Genomic DNA, 22,536 nt, shown 5'->3' on the forward strand with positions numbered 1-22,536 from the left:
TGCCCTGACCCCTCAACCCTGACCTCTAGGTGGTGTATAAGAACAATGATGTACGGTTGGAGCTGTCTCGGCTGGCTAAGCAGGGAGATGCTAAGATGAAGGTAAGACACCATAGTTCCTTATTCACTGGTCTCAAATCACATCCTAAACCTTCAGTAGTCTATTGCCGCACAGCTCTATTCCTCGCTGTTTCACTTTATTTTGTTGCGTCTATTTGATGTAAAATTTGTTGCATTTTAAATGCACTTCCCCATCCATCAGGTGAGCGGTATGGTGGCGTTTAAGTGTGAGAGTGTGGCGACCCTCGATCCTGTGACCTTTGACACCCCGGAGTCGTTTGTGGCATTAAGCAAGTGGAGCGCCAAGAAGGCGGGGTCAATCTCCTTTGACTTCAGAACGACAGAACCCAACGGACTGATGCTCTTCAGCCACGGGAAACCACGGCAGCAGCAGCGCAAAGACCCCCGCACACCCCCCACGCTAAAGGTAAGGACACACACACAGTAACCACCCACCGACCCTCGCACCTAACGCACCGTAAAGGTAATGACACACACACGCATTCATATCATATTGATCTTTATACTGTTGTTGGTGTTGATGTTTATATTGTACTGTTTTTTTCTATTGTTGCCGTTACTGTTGCAGGTGGATTTCTTTGCCATCGAGATGCTGGATGGTCACCTGTACTTGCTGCTGGACATGGGCTCAGGAACCACCAAGACCAAGGCCATCGACAGGAAGGTCAATGATGGGGAGTGGTACCATGTCGACTTCCAGAGGGACGGGCGCTCAGGTATCTGATTTATTTATTTTATGTAACCAGGTCTAGGTGCCGTTTATCATGTTTTGTGTTATGTTTATTTCATCCCTATATCTACCTATACTTACATTATATATAGAAAAGTATGTGGACACCCTTTTCAAAATGTGTTGTTTCGGGCTATTTCAGCCACACCCGTTGCTGACAGGTGTATACAAATCGAGCACACAGCCATGCAATTTCCATAGACAAACATGGGCAAACTGTGACTTTCAACGTGGATCACAAGATGCAACCTTTCCAACAAGACAGTTTGTCAAATTTCTGCCCTGCTAGAGCTGCCCCGGTCAAGTGCTGTTATGGGAAGTGGAAACATCTAGGAGCAACAGCGGCTCAACTGCGAAGTGGTAGGCCGCACAAGCTAACAGAACGGGACCGGCGAGTGCTGAAGCGCGCAGCGCTTAAGAAAATTCTGTCCTCAGTTGCAACACTCACTACCGAGTTCCAAACTGCCTCTGGAAGCAACATCAGCACAATAACTGTTCTTCGGGAGCTTCATGAAATAGGTTTCCATTGCCTAGCAGCCGCACACAAGCCTAAGATCACCATGCACAATACCAAACGTCGGCTGGAGTGGTGTAAAGCTCGCCGCCATTGGACTCTGGAGCAGTGGAAAAGCGTTCTCTGGAGTGATGAATCACACTTCACCATCTGGCAGTCCGACAGACGAATCTGGGTTTGGTGGATGCCAGGAGAACGCTACCTGCCACAATGCATAGTGCCAACTGTCAAGTTTGGTGGAAGAGGAATAATGGTCTGGGGATGTTTTTCATGTTTCGGGCTAGAACGCTTAGTTCCAGTGAAGGGAAATCTTAACGCTACAGCATACAATGACATTCTAGATGATTCTGTGCTTCCAACTTTGTGGCAACAGTTTAGGGAAGGCCCTTTCCTGTTTCAGCATGACAATGCCTCCGTGCACAAATCGAGGTCCATACAGCAATGGTTTGTCGAGATCGGTGTGTAGAAGAACTTGACTGGCCTGCACAGAGCCCTGACCTCAACCCCACCGAACACATTTGGGATTAATTGGAACGCCGACTGTGAGCCAGGTCTAATCGCCCGACATCAGTGCCCGACCTCACTAATGCTCTTGTGGCTGAATGGAAGCAGGTCCCCACAGCAATGTTCCAACATCTAGTGGAAAGCCTTCCCAGAAGAGTAGAGGCTGTTATAGCAGCAAATGGGGGCCCAACTCCATTTTAATACCCATGATTTTGGAATGAGATGTTCATGTAGTGTACCTGTTTAGCACCTGATTTGTCCTCATTGATTATATCTTGCTGCCAAGTGATTGTGTGGGTGGGAATTAGTCTGCCTGGGAACATAGACCATTTTTAACCGTATCTTACTCTTTTTGTTTATGACAATGACAGAAAAAGAGAAGGGAAATAAATGGACTAAACTTATTCTTGGATTTCTCTCTTTTATTCGATTGTGTGTTGGAATTATCCCCAGGTCACTACCCAGCAAGCACATTTCATGGGTGTTGTGGGAACATACGTTTTTTGTGTCTGATTTGTTCTGGGAACGAATGCATACGTTTCCTGACCGGTAAATCCGTTTTTTAAACGTTCTGAGAACAGAAGTGAACGTTTAGCCTGTTCTGGGAACATTCATTTTTAGGTTGCAGGGAGGTTCTGAGAACGTTTTACTCTGGTTCCTTGAAAGTTTTCCTGGGAGGTTTTATTAACTCCCTGAGAATGGAAATGATAGGCTAGTTGGAGGTTTTTGAATAACTTCCTTAAAACTTTCACTGAATGTTTCAATAAGATTTTTAATAAAACTGCTAACTCCAAGCACAGATAGGACACATGGAAATTCCTTTCCTTAGGCATTAATCATGTAAACACATTTATTTTTTATTTTGATACGGCATCAGTGAGATTCAAACCAATAATCTTCTGTTCTTTATAGATGGAATTAGTTCATTGCGCCACCAGGATGGAGCTAGCATGCCATGTTTTTTTACGCATTTTATTCTATTCAAACAGACCCCATTTCAAAGGAAACAAGCACTCATTAAGATCAGTTGTGGACAATTCTCTGAAATAAATTTCTTGTGGTTTTTATGGAATGTTTTCTTAACCTTCTCAGAACAATTTGAGAACGTGACATTTAATAGAACCACGAGGAAACCTGTAGGAAACATGCTGACGTACTGAAATTCCCACAAAAGAACATTGTTTCTTAACGTTCTCGGAACTATTTGAGAACGTTGCCAATGTCAAACCAGTCCAATATTTTAAATTAAATGTATCCATGTTTGAACTTTTAGGAAACATTAAAGTGCCTCGTCACTTTAACCCTACCTATATGTACATCGCTACCTCATTTATCGACTGGGATGTAGTGCAATACTCATTATTGTTATTCGTTATTCACTGTGTATTTATTCCTTGTGTCACTATTTCTATTTTATCTTTAACTCTGCATTGTTGAAAAAGGACCCATAAGTAAGCATTTCACTGTTAGTCTACATCTGTTCCCAGAAAGTTGTGGGAAGGTTGTATGCAAAATAATCATTGGACAACCACGCTCTCACCAAGCTCTAAGAAACATATGGTTCTCAGAACGTTATGTGCTAGCTGGGTAGTAAGTGGCATCATAACCTTTTTGGTATTTGCCATTACACAAGGCAAGTAAATTAAGAACAATTCTTTATTTACAATGACGGTGTGGCGAGGGGCAGAGGGGAAAGGTCTCTTAACATTTACATTTGAGCCATTTACCAGACTCTCAACTTACAGTCAGTGCACCCTAATCATTGACCTCCCTTCACCCTAACCTGCGTGTGTGTGTGTGTGTGTGTAGGTACTATCTCAGTGAACTCACAGCGTACAGCGTACACGGCTCCAGGGGACAGTGAGATTCTAGACCTGGATGATACTCTGTACCTAGGAGGATTACCAGAGGATCGCCAAGGACTCATCTTCCCTACTGAGGTGTGTGTGTGTATGGTGTGTGTTCGCACACTAGAGTGTATCGTGTGTGTGTGATGTGTGTGTGTGTGTGTGTGGTGTGTGTGTGTGTGTGTGTGTGTGTGTGTGTGTGTGTGTGTGTGTGTGTGTGTGTGTGTGTGTGTGTGTGTGTGTGTGTGTGTGTGTGTGTGTGTAATCTGTCTGTCTCTCCTCCTCTATGTAGGTGTGGACAGCGTTATTGAACTACGGCTATGTCGGCTGCGTGAGAGACCTGTTTGTGGACGGTCAGAGTAAGGACATCCGTCGTCTGGCTGAGGTTCAGAGGGCTGTAGGGGTTAAACCCTCTTGCTCCAGAGAGCCTCCTAAACAGTGTCTGTCCAACCCCTGCCAACACAGCGCCACCTGCAGGTACTACTGTACTACTTCATCGCCACTTACTCAAGTCAAGTCTACTGTCTACTGTACTATTTTGCCGTCTGCCTGACTGTTTCTAAAGGACTGCCTGCACGTTTAACTGAGGTTTAGGCAGAAAGAAGACATTATCTAGACATATTTACCGAATGTATTAAAAAAAATTATAACAAAAATGTTTTATTGTCACATACACCGGATAGGTGCAGTGAAATGTGTTGTTTTACATGGTAGTATGCGACCCTGGAGCAAATGAGGGTAATTAGGGTTAAGTGCCCTGCTCGACAGATTTTACACCTTGTCGGCTCAAGTATTCGAACCAGCGACCTTTCGCTTACTGGCCCAACCGCTAGGCTACCTGCTGCCCCGTTATCAATAAAGCACCTTGAATTTATATATTTAATTTAGCAGACAGTTTTATCCATATCGACTTACAGTCATGTGTGCATATATTTTACGTATGGATGGCCCTGGAAATCAAAACAACCCTGGCGGTGAAAGTGCCATGCTCGACCAACTCGACCAACAGGACCCTTCGCTAAACCCCCGCCCCAGAACTTTGGCCAACCAATCGCAGCGCTCCATTGGATAACAACTGTCGCTAACCAAGCTCGAGTACGGTGCCTAGGACAAGCTTTAGTGAAGGGTGAATTGAGGAATTCCAGTGTCTGTAGACTGATCTACTCTGGCATGACCCTTGACTTGACCCTTGACCTTTAACCCTAACCTCTGATCTCTGCAGGGAGGGCTGGAACAGATATGTGTGTGACTGCTCTGGGACCGGATACCTGGGACGGGCCTGTGAGAGAGGTGAGCGGATGGGGAGAGATGGAGAGAGGGGGAAGGAGGTGGTGTGGTTTAGTCTCTGGTTTATTAAAGCATTGTCTACTGTATAGTTACTTCCCCTGAACAGCCATACTGAACCAATATAACATATAAAAAGAGACAGACCGAGAGAGATGGAAGAAGGTAGAGTGAGTGAGTGATGGATGAAGTGAATCCCTTAGAGACTTATTGGAAAGATGAAGTGAGAGACAGATGGAGAAAAGAAAGATGAGTCAGAGAGGGAGGAGAGCGAGCATGTTGTCATGGTGAAGCAGCTGATTCTGTTACCATGGTAATTCATTTTCTTGCCAATGTCTAACAAACACACAGCACCCTCAGATCTGTCCATATAGGGAGATTAAAAGGAAATCAGGGGTGAGAGATAGAGAGAGAGAGAGAGAGAGAGAGAGAGAGAGAGAGAGAGAGAGAGAGAGAGAGGAGTTAGGAGAGAGAGAGAGAGAGAGAGAGAGAGAGAGAGAGAGAGAGAGAGAGAGAGAGAGGAGAGAAGAGAGAGAGAGAGAGAGAGACTCAGTAACTGGTGGTTCTGTGGATTAAAGGATGGACAGATGGAGCAAACCAGATGGAGAGAGTGATTTGCCATGTTTACTCCTACCTGCGGTTCTACCTCTTTCTTTCTCTATCCCTCTCACTCTCTCCATTTCCCTCACTCTCTCTCATCTCTCTCTCTCTCTCTCTGTTCCCAATATTCTCACAGATCTGTTTGTTTCTTCAGTTTTATTCCAGAGCAGTCGTCACAAGGACTCGTTCAGACATACTGCCTTCATTATCATCCCTCCTTCTCCATCTCCCTCTTTCTACGCCCCTCCTCAGTCAGGTGCTCTGCTGAAGTGCCATTTTAGCGTTTCAATTAGTCAGCTGTTTAGAAATGACTCAGGTGTGTGTGTATGTGCACTTAGTGTATGTGTTAGTTAGTTATGTTTTCGTGATGTAACAGGCTAACCTCCAGTTAATGAGGATTCATTTGCATTTTAGCCAAAAGCTTTTCTCCCGCTCTTCCACTCTCTTCCTCTCTCGCCTTCTCCCTATCACTCCTTTGCTCTATCCTTCCTCGCTTTACTGAACACTCCTCTGTTCCCTCTGAAATTCACTCCCTTATTCACATTCACACACACACAAACACACACTGAGCTCATTAGTATTCATGAGGCCTCTCTCTTCCTGTTCTCTTGTTTTCGCCTCCAACGGTCTTCCACGGAAACAGAGATAGGAGGAGTGAGAGAGAGATGAACGAAGGATCAGAGAGAGGTAGAAACAGAGAAAAAGGATAGAACCATCTCTCTCAGCCGTCTCACGGAAAATAAGCAGCTTTCAATTTGATTTCTTTTCTGGCATTTAAATCAAACTGCAGACACTGGTTTGATTTGGTCTCATCTGGACTGGTCTGGACTAGTCTGGACTTGTCTTTTCTTGTCACTGGCAGATATTCATGTCTTCTTCTGGTTCCCTCCTTTCTTCCCTCTTTTCTTCCCTCCCTCCCTCCCTCCCTCCCTCCCTCCTCTAGATGCGACCATCCTGTCCTATGATGGTAGTAAGTTTATGAAGGTCCAGTTGCCCGTAGCGATGCACACCGAGGCGGAGGACGTGTCGCTACGGTTTCGCTCCCAGCGGGCCTACGGTGTTCTCATGGCAACAACATCCCGGAACTCAGCCGACACGCTCCGACTGGAGCTGGATGGGGGCCGTGTCCGTCTCACTGTCAACCTAGGTACACACACATACACTGTCAACCTAGGTACACACACATACACTGTCAACCTAGGTACAAACACATACACTGTCAACCTAGGTACACACACACATACACTGTCAACCTAGGTACACACACACCTACACTGTCAACCTAGGTACAAACACACCTACACTGTCAACCTAGGTACAAACACACCTACAACCTAGGTACAAACACACATACACTGTCAACCTAGGTACAAACACACATACACTGTCAACCTAGGTACANTAGGTACAAACACACATACACTGTCAACCTAGGTACAAACACACATATACTGTCAACCTAGGTACACACACACATACACTGTCAACCTAGGTACACACACACATTCACTGTCAACCTAGGTACACACACATATACTGTCAACCTAGGTACACACACACATATACTGTCAACCTAGGTACACACACACATACTGTTAACCTCAGTATACACATACACACACTTTTAATCAAAGCACATACACACATATTGTTAGCCTAGATGCACACAGACACTGTCAACCTAAGTACACACACATAACCTGAGAACAGGGTGCACATATACATTTACACCAAAATCTGATATTACACAAACACTCACATCCACACTATTGTGCTGTACTGTCTGTCTGTCTGTGTATTGTCGAACAGAGGGTTGGTCCTCAAGGTCCGAGGCTGCATTCCCTGCTTACTCCCAGATGACCACTGCACCCCGAAGATCACACACACACACATGCAGGGGTGTGTGTTGGTCTCTGGCTGTAGCATCTGCGTCTCTGCTGTGGTTGACCACACCCGACACACTGAGGTATTAGGGGAACCATGACCTCTGACCTCCCATTAGCCTCTGCTCCACCAGGGGCGGGATTTGGTACTCTGTTGCTAGGTGATGGAAATATGGGGCCACGCCGACCTCAGTGTCCTGATGTTATGGATGTCATGGTCACTGAGGCCATCACTCTGACCAGAGTAGCCAATGACACACTTATACTGAAACCTCTCACTCTCCCTCAGCCAATTACAGAGCAAGCCAATTCAGAGATCAACTAATCTTATCTGCTGGATTCACTGTGCTGTTATGCCATTTGCTCAGAGCAGATTGCAGAACGCCATATCCTCTGCTCTGATTGGCCCGTAACCCCCTCCCAGCTTGCCCCCAGGAGGTGGGGAGAGTGTGTGTTCTCAGTGAGGTGTGTAGCGTGTGTTGGTGTGTTGGTCCCCAGCGCGTGGAGTTGTATGTTTGTGCAGTGTTAACCCTCTGCTCTGCTCTCCCTCCAGACTGTATCAGGATTAACTGTACCGCCAGTAAGTCACACCCCATCTCACACTACCTCTCAGTACGGGTGTGTTTGTGAGCGTGTGTGTGTTTGTGAGCGTGTGTGTGTTAGTGAGCGCGTGTGTTTGAATGCGTGTGTGTGTGTGTGTGTGTTCATGGATGTGGGACTGTATGCTTCTTCTAGAATCCAGAGTTACTAAGGCAGCCATTTTAGAGAAAAGGCAAGAGAGAAGAGCGAGAGAGGAAAGAGGGGGGTGGGGGGTGTTAGTGAAGGAGGCAAGGGGGGAACAGGAAAAAGAGGTACAGAGGGAAGACATAGAAGAGCCAAGGGAAAAGAGAGAGTGAGAGAGAGATGTACAGAGGAGTGTGAAGGTGTGGAGTTCCATCACGGGGATTGACTGGAAGCTTCTTAGGGCTTCTGGGTAATTATGTCTCCTTCACGCTGGAAACAAAAGACTCTATCCCTCCATCCCTTTACATCCCTCCATCCATCCCTTCCTCTCTCCCTCTGTCTGAGGGCTTGGTTTGTCTGGATGTTGTTTTCGTGACTTGAGCTCTGTGTGTGCGTGTGTGTGTGTGTGTGTGTCCTTTCACCACGGAAGACGACTCTATGACGGTATCCTGGTACTCTCAAAGGGAGAAGGTGTTGCCATAGGAACAATACTAGCTGACTTTCTTATCTCCATCTGCAGTATGTAACATAATGCTTTTTATAAGCATATAAACCTTCAAATGGATTATGATTTTCTAATGATCCTGAGTTATCAGCCATTTTGAGTCTAAAATACTGCCATAGAAAGAACTTAATATTCTGAGTTGATTATAAAACATAACAAGAGTTCATACCATTCAATAACTCAATGATAATGTCACCATTGAGTCTATGGGCGTGCAAAAGGACAATCAATTATATTACATACATTTGATTTGTATAAGTTCCATAGACATTGGTTCCGCAATTAGCCTCTCTTCCATGACCATATTTCATGGTCCTGTGAGTGTGTGTGAGTGAGTGTGTGTCCTGGCTGTTCTCGAGTTGACATGGATCACTGCCTCATACTCACATAAGCCCATTCACCCCATCTCATACACACACGCACGCACACACACACACACACACACACACACACACACACACACACACACACACACACACACACACACACACACACTCAGGCAGTGATCCATGGTAACAGGATGAGATGCTCATGCCCAGAGCACAGCTGAGACTCCTCAGGGGAGCCCTCTGTCCTCTCCTGAAAACTAATCACACTTAACACACCTCACACACACACTCACACATGCATGTACACACAGAGAGAGACCTCACACATGCAGCAATATGCTATGTGTATGTGTGTGTGTTTGTGTCTGTGTGTGTCATGGTGCTGACATTTCCCACAGCAGAATCTGTCAGGCTGTTTACCTCTCGCCTTATCATCACTCCTATATGTCAACCCCCCCAACCCCCCCCCCCCCCCCCCCCCCCCCCCCCCCCCCCCCCCCCCCCCCCCCCCCCCCCCCCCCCCACCCCCCCACCCACCCCCACACACACACACACACACACACACACACTGACACGCTGGTCTAGCCTGGCGAGTTTTCACTATTTGAGAGAGAGAGAGAGAGAGAAGAAAGACTGACAGGGGGAGACAGAAAATGAGGAGAGATGTACAGAGACAGAGAATGAGAGGGGGGATGAAAGGACTGACAGAGAGAGAGAGAAACAGAGAGAGAGATGGACAGTGAGACAAAGAGGGAGAGAAGAGGGGAGGGAAAAAGAGAGCGATGGATGGAGAATTTTCCTCCTGCTGTATGCCAGCTCTCCATCAAGCCCTTCTAGCTACAGGGCTGAATATCTAGTGCCACCATGTGGCTGAAACGGTAAAACTCAATGGCAGGAGACATGGGTGTGTGTGCCTACCTACCTGTGTGCCTGTGTGTGTGTGGGTGTGTGAAAGTATGTCTAAGGTGTTTGTCTGTGTACAGGTATGTGTGTGTATTAACTAACTGGAATGTGTGTAGGTAAGGGTCCAGAGACCATCTTTGCGGGGGTGGGGCTGAATGATAATGAGTGGCACACGGTCAGAGTGGTGCGTCGTGGGAAAAGCCTCAAACTCACCGTCGACGACCTGCAACCTGTAGAAGGTAACCATAGCATCCCCCCAACACTGTCAACCCTGACTTTTCAGCCCTAACCTTAACCACTGTCCTCAAACCCATAACCTGCAGACCTGGCTCAAATACATACAAACACTTGAAGTGCCTTGTATTTAGCTTACCTGGTCCAATGTAACCAATGGAATATTCCCAAAAGTGCAAACTCCACTCACCCGAGACTCTGGTCAAGCTAAATCAAGCGCACCTCAAGTGTTTGAATGTATTTGACCCCGGTCTGCTAACCTCTACCCTGACCCCTGACCTCTAACCCCTCCAGGTCAGATGGCAGGCGACCACACCCAGCTGGAGTTCCACAACGTGGAGACAGGCATTGTGACGGAGAAGCGCTTCATGCCCGCTGTACCCTCCAACTTCATAGGGCACCTGCAGGGCCTCACCCTCAACGGCATGCCCTATGTAGACCTCTGTAAGGACAGAGTACACACCTACACACGCCTTACACCAGGGGTGTCAAACATACAGCCCGCAGGCCGGTGGTTTGAGTAAGAAATAATAATAAATATATATGTGTACAAATACAAAACATTAAGGACACCTGGTCTTTCCATGACGTAAACTGACCAGGTGATTCCAGGTGAAAGATGAAAGCTATGATTGCGTATTGATGTCACTTGTTAAATCCACTTCAATCCATGTAGATGAAGGGTAGGAGACAGGTTAAAGAAGGATTTTTAACCTAAAGACAATTAAGACATGGATTGTGTCTGTGTGCCGTTCAGGGGGTGAATGGGCAAGACAAAAAATGTAAGTACATTTGAACAGGGTATGGTAGTAGGTGCCAGGAGCACCAGTTTGGGTCAAGAACTGCAACGCTGTAGAGTTTTTCACACTCAACAGTTTCCCTTAATGGCCATGTGGTATTAAGTATTCACCCCCTTGGCATTTTTCCTATTTTGTTGCCTTACAACCTGTAATTAAAATGTATTTTTGGGGGGGTTGTATCATTTGATTTACACAACATCCCTACCACTTTGAAGATGCAAAATATTTTTTATGTGAAAACAAAAATAAGAAATAAAAATAAAAAACAGACACTTGAGCGTCGCAATAACTATTCCCCCCCCCCTCACAAAGTCAATACATTGTAGAGCCACCTTTTGCAGCAATTACAGCTGAAAGTCTCTTGGGGTATGTCTCTATAAGCTTGGCACATCTAGCCACTGGGATTTGTGCCCATTCTTCAAGGTAAATCTGTTCCAGCTCCTTCAAGTTGGATGGGTTCCYCTGGTGTACAGCAATCTTTAAGTCATACCACAGATTCCCAATTGGATTGAGGTCTGGGCTTTGACTAGGCCATTCCAAGCCATTTAAATGTTTCCCCTTAAACCACTCGAGTGTTGCTTTAGCAGTATGCTTAGGGTCATTGTCCTGCTGGTAGGTGAACCTCCGTCCCAGTCTCAAATCTCTGGAAGACAGAAACAGTTTTTCCTCTAGAATTTCCCTGTATTTAGCGCCATCCATCATTCCTTCAAATCTGACCAGTTTCCCAGTCCCTGCTGATGAAAAACATCCTCACAGTGAAACATGGTGGTGGCAGCATCATGCTGTGAGGATGGTGTCCTCGGGTGATGAGAGGGGTTGGGTTTGCGCCAGACAGCATTTTCCTTGATGGCCAAAAAGCGCAATTTTTGTACCTTCTTCCATATGTTTGGGGGGTCTCCCACATGCCTTTTGGCGAACACCAAACATGTTTGCTTATTTTTTTCTTTAAGCAATGGCTTTTTTTTCTGGCCGCTCTTCCGTAAAGCCCAGCTCTGTGGAGTGTACAGCTTAAAGGGGCCCTATGGACAGATACGCCAATCTCCGCTGTGGAGCTCCTTCAGGGTTATCTTTGGTCTCTTTGGTCTCTTTGTTGCCTCTCMGATTAATGCCCTCCTTGCCTGGTCCATGASTTTTGGTGGGCGGCCCTCTCTTGGCAGGTTTGTTCGGGTGCCATATTCTTTCCATTTTTTAATAATGGATTTAATGGTGCTCCGTGGGATGTTCAAAGTTCCGTATATTTTTTTATAACCCAACCCTGATCTGTACTTCTCCACAACTTTGTCCCTGACCTGTTTGGGGAGCTCCTTGGTGTTCATGGTGCCACTTGCTTGGTGATGCCTCTTGCTTAGTGGTGTTGCAGTCTCTGGGGCCTTTCAGAGCAGGTGTATATATATATATATATATATATACTGAGATCATGTGACAGATCATGTGACACTTAGATTGCACACAGGTGGACTTTGTTTAATTAATTATGTGACTTCAGAAGGTAATTGGTTGCACCAGATCTTATTTAGGGACTTCATAGCAAAGGGGTTGAATACATATGTACACACCGCTTTTCAGTTTTAAATATTTTAAAGAAAAATGTAACAAGTTATTTTTTTKATTTCACTTCACCAATTTGGACTATTTTGTGTATGTCCATTACATGAAATCCAAATAAATCACAGGTTGTAATGCAACAAAATAGGAGAAATGCCAAGGGGGATGAATACTTTTGCAAGGCACTGTATAATCTCCACCAGCACAGCCAGAAGAGGACTGGCCACCCCTCAGAGCCTGGTTCATCTCTATGTTTCATCCTAGGTTCCTGCCTTTCTAGGGAGTTTTTCCTAGCCACTGTACTTCTACATCTGCATTGCTCTTTGGGGTTTTAGGCTGGGTTTCTATATAAGCACTTTGTGGCATCTGCTGATGTAAAAAGGGCTTTATAAATACATTTGATTGATTGATTGATATCCCATGTGTATCAAGAATGGTCCAACCCCAAAGGACATCCAGCCAACTTGAGTCAACATGGGCCAGCATCCCTGTAGAACGCTTTCAACACCTTGTAGAGTTCATGCCCCGACAAATTGAGGCTGTTCTGAAGGCAAAAGGGGGGAGGGTTGCAACTGAATATTAGGAAGGTGTTCTTAATGTTTTACACACTCAGTGGGGGAAAACAACTCAAATACTTTACAATGACTAAAACCAAATCGAAACTGTGTAGGAAGGATAATGGACCTATTATATATTTATACTGTTTATTGACTGCGTCCAGCTTGCTAATAATCACCAAAATGAAAGCTAGGCAGTCAGGGAGCATCGGAAATTCCCTTAACGATGGATAGAGGACTATTTTCTGAAAATGTTCACAGCGAGGAAATATAGCCAATTTTTTGTGCGGCCCTCCGGACCTTGTTGAAGCCTGAATGCGGCCCCCGGGGCAAAATTAGTTTGACACCCCTGCTTTACACACACCTCACCCTCAACGGCATGCCCCAGACCTCTGTAAGAACAGAGTATTCAACTACCAACACTACTTATACCCACACACCTTCAACATACACAACTGCACTTACGCTGAATGACACGCCATACATAGGCCGCTGTAAAACCAGAGTACAGACACACCTTACATGCACCTCAAGCTGGTAAGCATTCCCTATAGACCTCTGTAAGGATAGAGAACACACGCCTACACACACCTTACACACACATACAGTGCCATCGGAAAGTATTCAGACCCCTTGACTTTTTCCACATTTTGTTATGTTACAGCCTTATTCTAAAATGGATTAAACTCATTGTTTTCCTCATCAATCTACACACAATAKCCCACAATGACAAAGAAAAACTGTTTTTTATAAATTTTAACAGATGTATTAATATAAAAAAACAGAAATACCTTATTTACATAAGTATTCAGACCCTTTGCTAGTATACTCGAAATGAAGCTCAGGTGCATCCTGTTTCCATTGACCATCCTTGAAATGTTTCTACAACTTCACTGGAGTCCGCCTGTGGTAAATTCAATTGATTCGACATGATTTGGAAAGGCACACACCTGTCTATATAAGGTCCCAGAGTTGACAGTGCATGTCAGAGCAAAAACCAAGCCATGAGGTCAAAGGAATTGTCCGTAGAGCTCCGGGACAGGATTGTGTCGAGGCATAGATCTGGGGAAGGCTACCAAAACATGTCTGCAGCATTGAAGGTCCCCAAGAACACAGTGGCCTCCATCATTCTTAAATGGAAGAAGTTTGGAACCACCAAGACTCTTCCTAGAGCTGGCCACCCGGCCAAACTGAGCAATCGGGCGAGATAGGGCTTGTTTAGGGAGGTGACCAAGAACCTGATGGTCACTCTGACAGCGCTCCAGAGTTCCTCTGTGGAGATGGGAGAACCTTCCAGAAGGACAACCATCTCTGCAGCACTTCACCAATCAGGCCTTTATGGTAGAGTGTCCAGACGGAGGCCACTCCTCAGTAAAAGGCACATGATAGCCCGCTTGGAGTTTGCCAAAAGGCACCTAAAGGACTTTCAGACCATGAGAAACAAGATTCTCTGGACTGATGAAACCAAGATTGAACTCTTTGACCTGAATGCCAAGTGTCACGTCTGGAGGAAACCCTCCACGATCCCTACGGTGAAGGATGGTGGTGGCAGCCTCATGCGGTGGGGATGATTTTCAGCGGCAGGGACTGAGAGACTAGTAAGGATAAATAAATAAATAAATAAAAATAAATAAATAAATAAAAATAAATGATAAATGGAGCAACGTACAGAGAGATCCTTGATGAAAACTTGCTCCAGAGAACTCAGGACCTCAGACTGGGGTGACGGTTTACCTTCCAACAGGACAATAACCCTAAGCACACAGCCAAGACAATGCAGGAGTGGCTTCAGGACACATCTCTGAATATCCTTGAGTGGCCCAGCCAGAGCCCGGACTTGAACCTTATCTAACATCTCTGGAGAGACCTAAAAATAGCTGTGCAGCGATGCTCCCCATCCAACCTGACAGAGCTTGAGTGGATCTGCAGAAAATAATGGGAGACACTCTCCAAATACAGGTGTGCCAAGCTTGTAGCGTCATACCCAAGAAGACTCGAGGCTGTAATCGCTGCCAAAGGTGCTACAACAAAGTACTCACTAAAGTTTTGCAAAAATGTCTAAAAACCTGTTTTTACTTTGTCATTATGGGGTATTGAGGGTAGATTTATAAGGGGGGGAAACGATGTAATCAATTTTAGAATAAACCTTTAACGTAACAAAATGTGGAAAAAGTCAAGGGGTCTGATTACTTTCCGAATGCACTATACTTGAATCAATGTGTAGACATACCTACACAGACCTCACCCTCAACGGCATCCCCTACGTAGACCTCTGGAAGGACAGAGCACACACCTACACACACAACTTATACCCACACACAAACCTTACACATACAATGCCTTCAGAAAGTATTCACACCCCTTGACTTTTTCCACATTTTGTTGTGTTAGGAAGTGGGATTACAATGGATTTAGTCAAGCGAGTTACTCACAAAAATCTGTAATGTCAAAGTGTATAAAAATGTAACATTAGTAAAAAAAATAAGAAATAAAATAAAAACTAAGATATCTTTATTAGATAAGTATTCAACCCCTCGAGTCAATACAGAATGACCTTTGGCGATTACAGCTCTTGAGTCTTTCTGGGCAAGTCTGGATTGTGCAACATTTGCACATTATTATTTTCTAAATTCTTCAAGCTCTGTCAAATTGTTGTTGATCWTTGCTAGACAACCATTTGTAGGTCTTGCCATAGATTTTCAAGGCCATTTAAGTCAAAACTGTAACTCGGCCACTCAGGAACATTCACTGTCTTTTTGGTAAGCGACTCCAGTGTGGATTTGGCCTTGTGTTTTAGGTTACTGTCCTGCTGAAAGGTGATTTAATCTCCCAGTATTTGACTGAACCAGGTTTTCCTCTAGGATATTGCCTGGGCTTAGCTCCATTCCCTTTTTATCCWGAAAAACTCCCCAGTCCTTAACGATTACAACCATACCCATAACATGATGCAGTCCCCACTATGCTTGAAAATATGGAGAGTGGTACTCAGTACTGTGTTGTATTGGATTTGCCCCAAACATAAGACTTTGTATTCAGGACAAAAAGTAAATTTCTTTGCCACATTTTTTGCAACATTACTTTAGTSCCTTGTTGCAAACAGGATGCATGTTTTGGAATATTTGTATTCTGTACAGGCTTCATTCTTTACACTCTGTCAGTTAAGTTAGTATTGATCCATCCTCAGTTTTCTCCTATCACAGCCATTAAACTCTGTATCTGTATTAAACTCACCATTACCTCATGGTGAAATCCCTGATTGGTTTCTTTCCTAMCTGGCAAATGAGGTAGGAAGGACGTCTGTATCTTTGTAGTGACTGGGTGTATTGATACACCATCCAAAGTGTAATTAATAACTTCACCATGCCCAAAGGGATATTTAATGTCTGCTTTRCCCSKCCCCTATCTAACCATAGGTTCCCTTCTTTGCAAGGCATTGGAAAACCTCCCTGGGGTTGAATCTGTTTGAAATTCACTGCTCGACTGAGGGACCTTACAATTATCTGTATGTGTAGGGTACAGAGATGAGATAGTCATTCAAAAGTCATGTTAAACACTGTTATTGCTCATTGYGTGAGTCCATGCAACTTATTAWGTGACTTGGTAAGCACATTTTTACTTTTACTTATTTATTTACTACTTACATATTTAGGATTACCATATCAAAGTAGTTGAATACTTCAGGTTTTGATTTTCTATTCATTTGTAAACATTTCAAAAACATAATTGTACTTTAACATTATGGGGTATTGTGTGTTGGCCAGTGACGACAAAAATCTAAATTTGATCCATTTTAAATTCAGGCTGTAACAACAAAATGTGGAAAAAGTCAAGGGGTGTGAATACTTTCTGAATGCACTGTACACAACTCCACACAACTCATGCTGAATGACACGCCTTATATAGACCACTGTAAGACCAGAGTACACGCACACATCTCATTCTTGGTCATCTTGATCCTAGGTAAGAATGGTGACATCGACTATTGCGAACTGAACGCTGTGATTGGTTATAAGAGCATCGTGGCGGACCCGGTGACGTTCAGGTCACGGTCGAGCTACGTGACCCTGCCCACGCTCCAAGCCTACTACTCCATGCACCTGTTCCTCCAGTTCAAAACCACCTCACCTGACGGACTCGTACTCTACAACCGAGGAGACGGAAACGACTTCATAGTMGTGGAGCTGGTCAAAGGGTACGGCATAATTACTTACTTAACTACCTATTGATACTGTAGTCTGTCTACTACTGATACCGTACAACAGAGGATAGCTAACTACCTATAGCTACTATTTACATCACTGATACTGTACAACAGTGTATAGCTAACTAGCTAACTACCTATAGCTACTATTTACATTTCTGATACTGTACAACAGAGGAGATTGAAATCGTTTGGTGTAGGGACATGTCAGAGTGGGACAACTGTCGACTACTCATGGATATACAGTTCATATTCTAATATTCTAATCCTAATCACCCTCCCCAGCTACCTCCACTATGTGTCCGACCTGGGGAACGGGGCACACCTGATCAAAGGGAACTCCAACTCTCCTCTGAATGACAACCACTGGCACAATGTGCTCATATCCAGAGACACCAACAACCTGCACACTGTTAAGATAGATACCAAGGTCACTACACAGACCACTATGGGGGCCAAGAACCTGGATCTCAAAGGTAACACACACACACACACACACACACCGCACACACACACACTGTACATACCATACTACCCTTCTACTACTATGGAATCTCTCTGCCTCAGCCCTTGTTCCCTAACAGCAGAGGCCAGTACTGTCAGCTAAGAGAGAGACAGATATTGTTGCACGGAGCTGTCACTCAAGTTATGCTGTGTTCCTATAGGTGACCTGTACGTAGGGGGGGTGGCTAAGGAGATGTATAGGGACCTTCCCAAGCTCGTCCACTCCCGGGAAGGCTTCCAGGGTTGCTTAGCAACCGTTGACCTTAACGGCCGACTACCCGACCTGCTGGCTGATGCTCTAGCTACCACCGGACAAGTGGAGAGGGGCTGTGAAGGTACACACACACACACAGGTACACACACACACACACACAAACCATGAGTACCTACACAACAAAAAGTATAGAGAGACACACACATACCAGGACTTTCTCCTTACCATTGCATATCACAGCTTTTTTTTTTAACTCATTCCTTCACTATTGCTCCAGCTAACAGCTGTTTTTATTACGTTGGAGGTTATCCCCCTTGTTTTGGCATCTGGCTTTCTCTTCCCTCTTTCTCTCTCTCTTTTGCTCTCTCCGTTGTTGTTTTTTACAGGCATTTCTATGCTTTGTTTTTACTAACCATCTAACATATTTTGCTTGTCGTTGTTTTGTTTTTGTTTTCGGCTGACGAAAGTTGCATTGATGAAAGCTGACTTGCAAGGTAGATCGCTCTGTGTGTGCGTGTATGTGTCTGTGTGCGCTTGTGAGCGACTGGGTTCGAACCTGGGGTCTCCTGCGCACCACACGTCTGTGTTAGCCTACTAAGCTAAAGTTTAGGCATTAGCTCAGCTAACGTATGTGCTCAGGTCTCAGGCAAGGGTACTCATTGCGCAAGCCACCTCGGTTACACTTGTGGGTGCATGTGTGTGGTGTGTTCTGGCGTAACCTGTCCAGGTCACCATAGTGACATCATCCCCTCAGTGACACCATTACTGTTTCATTTAGACCACACACCCTGCACCTCCTTCACTTGGAAGCATGATTCTAACCCCACCCCCTGCTTCTAACCCCACCCTCTTCTGTTTGACCTCTCCCTCCCTGTATCTAACCTAGGGCTGGTCAACCTCATGGACAGCTACAGGATGTCCAGTGAATTGGATTTCCAATTCAACAATCCAAAAGTGCTATTCATTTTCAATGAGGATCAACTCTTAATGGAATGATTCACAAAATTTTGGGAATTAATATATTTTTTCTTGTCGATTTAACCAGAGCAATTTTAAGGGCTTATTCTGATTATTTTCTTACTTTCAGCAGCCTCTGGTTGACATTAGCCTTCATCGTTTAGAAGTTAAAGGATTTGTCTTTCCAGGTCCCAGTACTACCTGTCAGGAAGACTCTTGCGCCAATCAGGGCGTGTGTTTGCAGCAGTGGGAGGGATTTAGCTGTGATTGCAGTATGACATCATTCGGAGGACCGCTCTGCAATGACGGTGAGTCACTTTTTTTTTCTATTCCTATGACCTATTTCCTGTTTACTACATCCTGTTTCTGCTCATTTGACAACAAGTCATGTAAATCTGTTGTCCACAGCGGGGACCACGTATATCTTTGGTCGTGATGGGGGTGTGATTGTGTACACCTGGCCTCCTAACGAGCGCCCCAGTACACGGGCTGACCGGCTCGCGCTGGGCTTCAGCACACAGCAGAAACACGCTACCCTGCTACGGGTCGACAGCGCCTCGGGACTTGGGGACTACCTACAGCTACAGATAGTAAGGATTACATTGTTTAACACCGGCCTCTACAAAATCCCTGTGGAACTGCGCTCTGTCTTCCTCAAATCAGCACTCTGCTACACTACCAACTATAAATCCCTTTCTCCCTTCCTATCCTATCCTCTTTCTCTATCCCTTTCTATCCCTCGATCTCTCTCTCTCTGTGCCTATTTTTCACTCCTTAGGATAAAGGAAATATTAGGGTAGTGTTTAACGTGGGAACAGATGACATCAACATTGAAGAGACTGCTAAATCCGTTAATGATGGGAAATACCACATAGTTCGGTTTACCCGCAGCGGAGGCAACGCAACCCTGCAGCTGGACGACCTGCCAATCATAGAGCGTTACCCCTCAGGTAAGGACCGACCACAGCCTACACCCGCTTGTCACAGCCAATCACACTACAGGGCTTCGCTTTACTTCCTGAATAAAAGGAAGTGACTATACTACTTGGTAACTATTTCTTTCAGTTTTAATATAAGGATGTTGTAATGTTGCTGATGTTATTACTACATCATAGCTACGTTACTATTAGGACTTTTGTACTGACTTGCTGAAGATCAAATGTCTATGTTATGATGTAATTTTCCTGTTAAAACATTAAAAAAAAGAAATAGGTAGTAACTTCCCCTGTTGCCTTGACTCCAGGGAGTCTGTACTGACATGACTGGTAATTTATGTTGCTATGTTAAATAGTGTGATACGTAAATGAATCATGTAAACATTTAATACAGGTAGTAGTTGTGTTTTATTTTAAAAAATTAAATAATAGCCATTGGGGTATTTGGCCAAACAGCAACACAATAAACATTTTATTTTCTGAGTAAACTAGACGTGAGAAGAAAAAAAAAAGAGAAAAAATGATTGTATTTCTTTTTTTTTTGCATTGGGTTTTTAAACATTTGTTGTTGTTTTTATATAAAAGTAGTAATCATATATTTTCGAGAGTTATTTAGTTAGATGTTAGCTAAACGGCTAAACCCTAGACAGAGAGGTGTATGAGGGTTGATCTGTAAGCTTTAACAATGATTATCGTTATTATTCTGTTGTTTTATCAAACTCTCTAAACTCCTGTCTGTCAGATGATAATTAACTGTTTAAATGTCTCTTTAAATCAAAGCCCATGAACAGAAAGTCAATGTCCGCTCGCTGGTTGCTGCCCCTGATCGTAACTCTTGAAATTAAGACACAGCACCAATGTTCGGACCGACTAACAGGACCTTGGTCAGGACTTTGACTTTCTCTTCATGGCTGTTCATTTTGTTGTCCAGCTCCTGTGCCAGGTGTTGATGTGCGTAATTACTGTGTTTTCATCTTTAAATTAAAGGCAACATTGATAACGAGCGCCTGGCCATCGCTAGACAGAGAATCCCCTATCGACTCGGTCGAGTAGTTGATGATTGGCTATTCGACAAAGGTAAAAACATCATTAAAATTACTTAAAACTTTTAGCTTAAAAGTCAACCTGAAGCAAGTTGAAACTGTGACCATCAACTAACATCTAAAATTATAAATTCATAACTAAGTTTAAACATTATAGAAGCTGTTAGAGTGTAATATTGTCAGACTGTGTAAACTGTAGTGTAACTGTCCTGTTCTGTAATACACTACTTCACTGTAAACTGTAGCTAGAGAGAAAGGTTGATAATACCAGGTTAAAGGGACAATGGGAAGATTAATCTGAATAAATGTGAAACTAGTACAGATAAAAAGGGCTTTATTAAGATTCTGTCACAATGCTGTTTCTCCAATTGTAAACATTTAAAGGCTTCACTTTCGAGTAACTCCTCGTAATAAAGCATTTATAATGGATTAGTAAATAGTTTATTCATCATTTATTAATCATTACTCCATTCATAAGATGTTTAATATAGGTCCTTATAAACCATTAGTTAATCATTAGATTAGTCTTGTTGCGTGGCCTGATGAAAAGTGTAGAATATTTGTACTTTCTAAATAGTTTATAAATGTTTTGAGTGACCAGTGTAATTTCTCACAAAAAGAGGGACATGCCATTGGTAGACATTCCAACAGTACCTGATGCTCCTTAAAGGTCCAATGCAGTCATTTTTATCTCAATATAAAATCATTTCTGGTTAACAATTAAGTACCTTACTATGATTGTTTTCAATTAAAATGGTCAAAAATAAACAAAAATAGCTTTTCAGKAAAGAGCAATTTCTCAAACAAGAATTTAGCTACGACTGTCTGGGAGTGGTCTGAGTGGGGAGGGGAAAACTGATAACAGTAAGGTACATTGTTACCCAGAAATGATTTTAGGCTGTATTGAGATACAAAATGTCTGCATTGGACCTGTAAATGCTTCCAGTGCTTCAGTCTTTTAACCACAGACTATGTTAACAGATGGCTTTGTTTGGCTGCACCTTAACTGGGCTTTTAAAGGTAGTAACTCTTTAAACGTAATTGAATAGTTCAGCACAATAATGTATTCAGATATTTGTTTCCTTACCTCGTAAGCAGTCTATGGACTGCTCTTCATCTTTCATGGAATCATTCTGCCGTTTAACCGGAATCTACTGCGACGGCATGGAATGTGTAGGATAACGAGCAGCGGTAGTTCTGGTGTTTGGGTTTTCGTCACTGGTTATTTGGCCGTACCAGGATTGGGTGAAAGCGGTGCTTACAATTTGACTGCGTCATGCATGTGGGGGAATTAGCGGGTGGGCCGTTGCCTGAGGGTTTCATTTTGCGAGGGTGGCGATTTGTAACATGTATGGACCCACGCAGCTGACCAAATTATAAGATTACACTGCTCTAAGGAGTGACTGCAATCCACTTTGGTTTTGGTAGAAAAGTCACTGCCAAGAAATGCTTATGTTACCATTTTCGGGAGAGAAAAAACATTATGTTACTCAACATAGGGTGTGTCTGAAGTTACACATTACAATTGTGTGACTTTTGGAATAAAATGTTCTATATATCTTCTTGAACATCCTCTTTATTTAATGCTTGTTGTTTAACCACTGATATGTCCCGGGGGCCATTTTGAGACCTTCAGGAGCATCA

The 22,536-nt window shown here is 44.0% G+C and overlaps 1 protein-coding gene across 6 annotated transcripts in view; it reads left to right on the forward strand.

The window, feature by feature from the left end:
* LOC111968227 (neurexin-1a) overlaps nt 1-22,536 on the forward strand; it is a 64,014-nt gene that overhangs the window by 26,945 nt on the left and 14,533 nt on the right. For 2 of the 6 annotated variants that reach the window (XM_070444894.1, XM_023993150.3), the window contains 17 exons: nt 30-101; nt 262-486; nt 649-796; nt 3,638-3,768; nt 3,968-4,152; nt 4,898-4,965; nt 6,503-6,706; nt 7,996-8,022; nt 10,019-10,141; nt 10,431-10,580; nt 16,999-17,230; nt 17,525-17,715; nt 17,905-18,096; nt 19,103-19,222; nt 19,323-19,504; nt 19,693-19,864; nt 20,837-20,926. In XM_070444894.1, the coding sequence (XP_070300995.1) occupies nt 30-101; nt 262-486; nt 649-796; nt 3,638-3,768; nt 3,968-4,152; nt 4,898-4,965; nt 6,503-6,706; nt 7,996-8,022; nt 10,019-10,141; nt 10,431-10,580; nt 16,999-17,230; nt 17,525-17,715; nt 17,905-18,096; nt 19,103-19,222; nt 19,323-19,504; nt 19,693-19,864; nt 20,837-20,926 (2,512 nt within the window). The remainder of the gene's footprint in view (nt 1-29; nt 102-261; nt 487-648; nt 797-3,637; nt 3,769-3,967; nt 4,153-4,897; nt 4,966-6,502; nt 6,707-7,995; nt 8,023-10,018; nt 10,142-10,430; nt 10,581-16,998; nt 17,231-17,524; nt 17,716-17,904; nt 18,097-19,102; nt 19,223-19,322; nt 19,505-19,692; nt 19,865-20,836; nt 20,927-22,536) is intronic. The other 4 variants (XM_070444890.1, XM_023993152.3, XM_070444891.1 and 1 more) reach the window with 3 other exon arrangements.

Source organism: Salvelinus sp. IW2-2015, linkage group LG8 (assembly GCF_002910315.2).
Source record: "Salvelinus sp. IW2-2015 linkage group LG8, ASM291031v2, whole genome shotgun sequence".
NCBI classification, from domain to species: Eukaryota; Metazoa; Chordata; class Actinopteri; order Salmoniformes; family Salmonidae; genus Salvelinus; species Salvelinus sp. IW2-2015.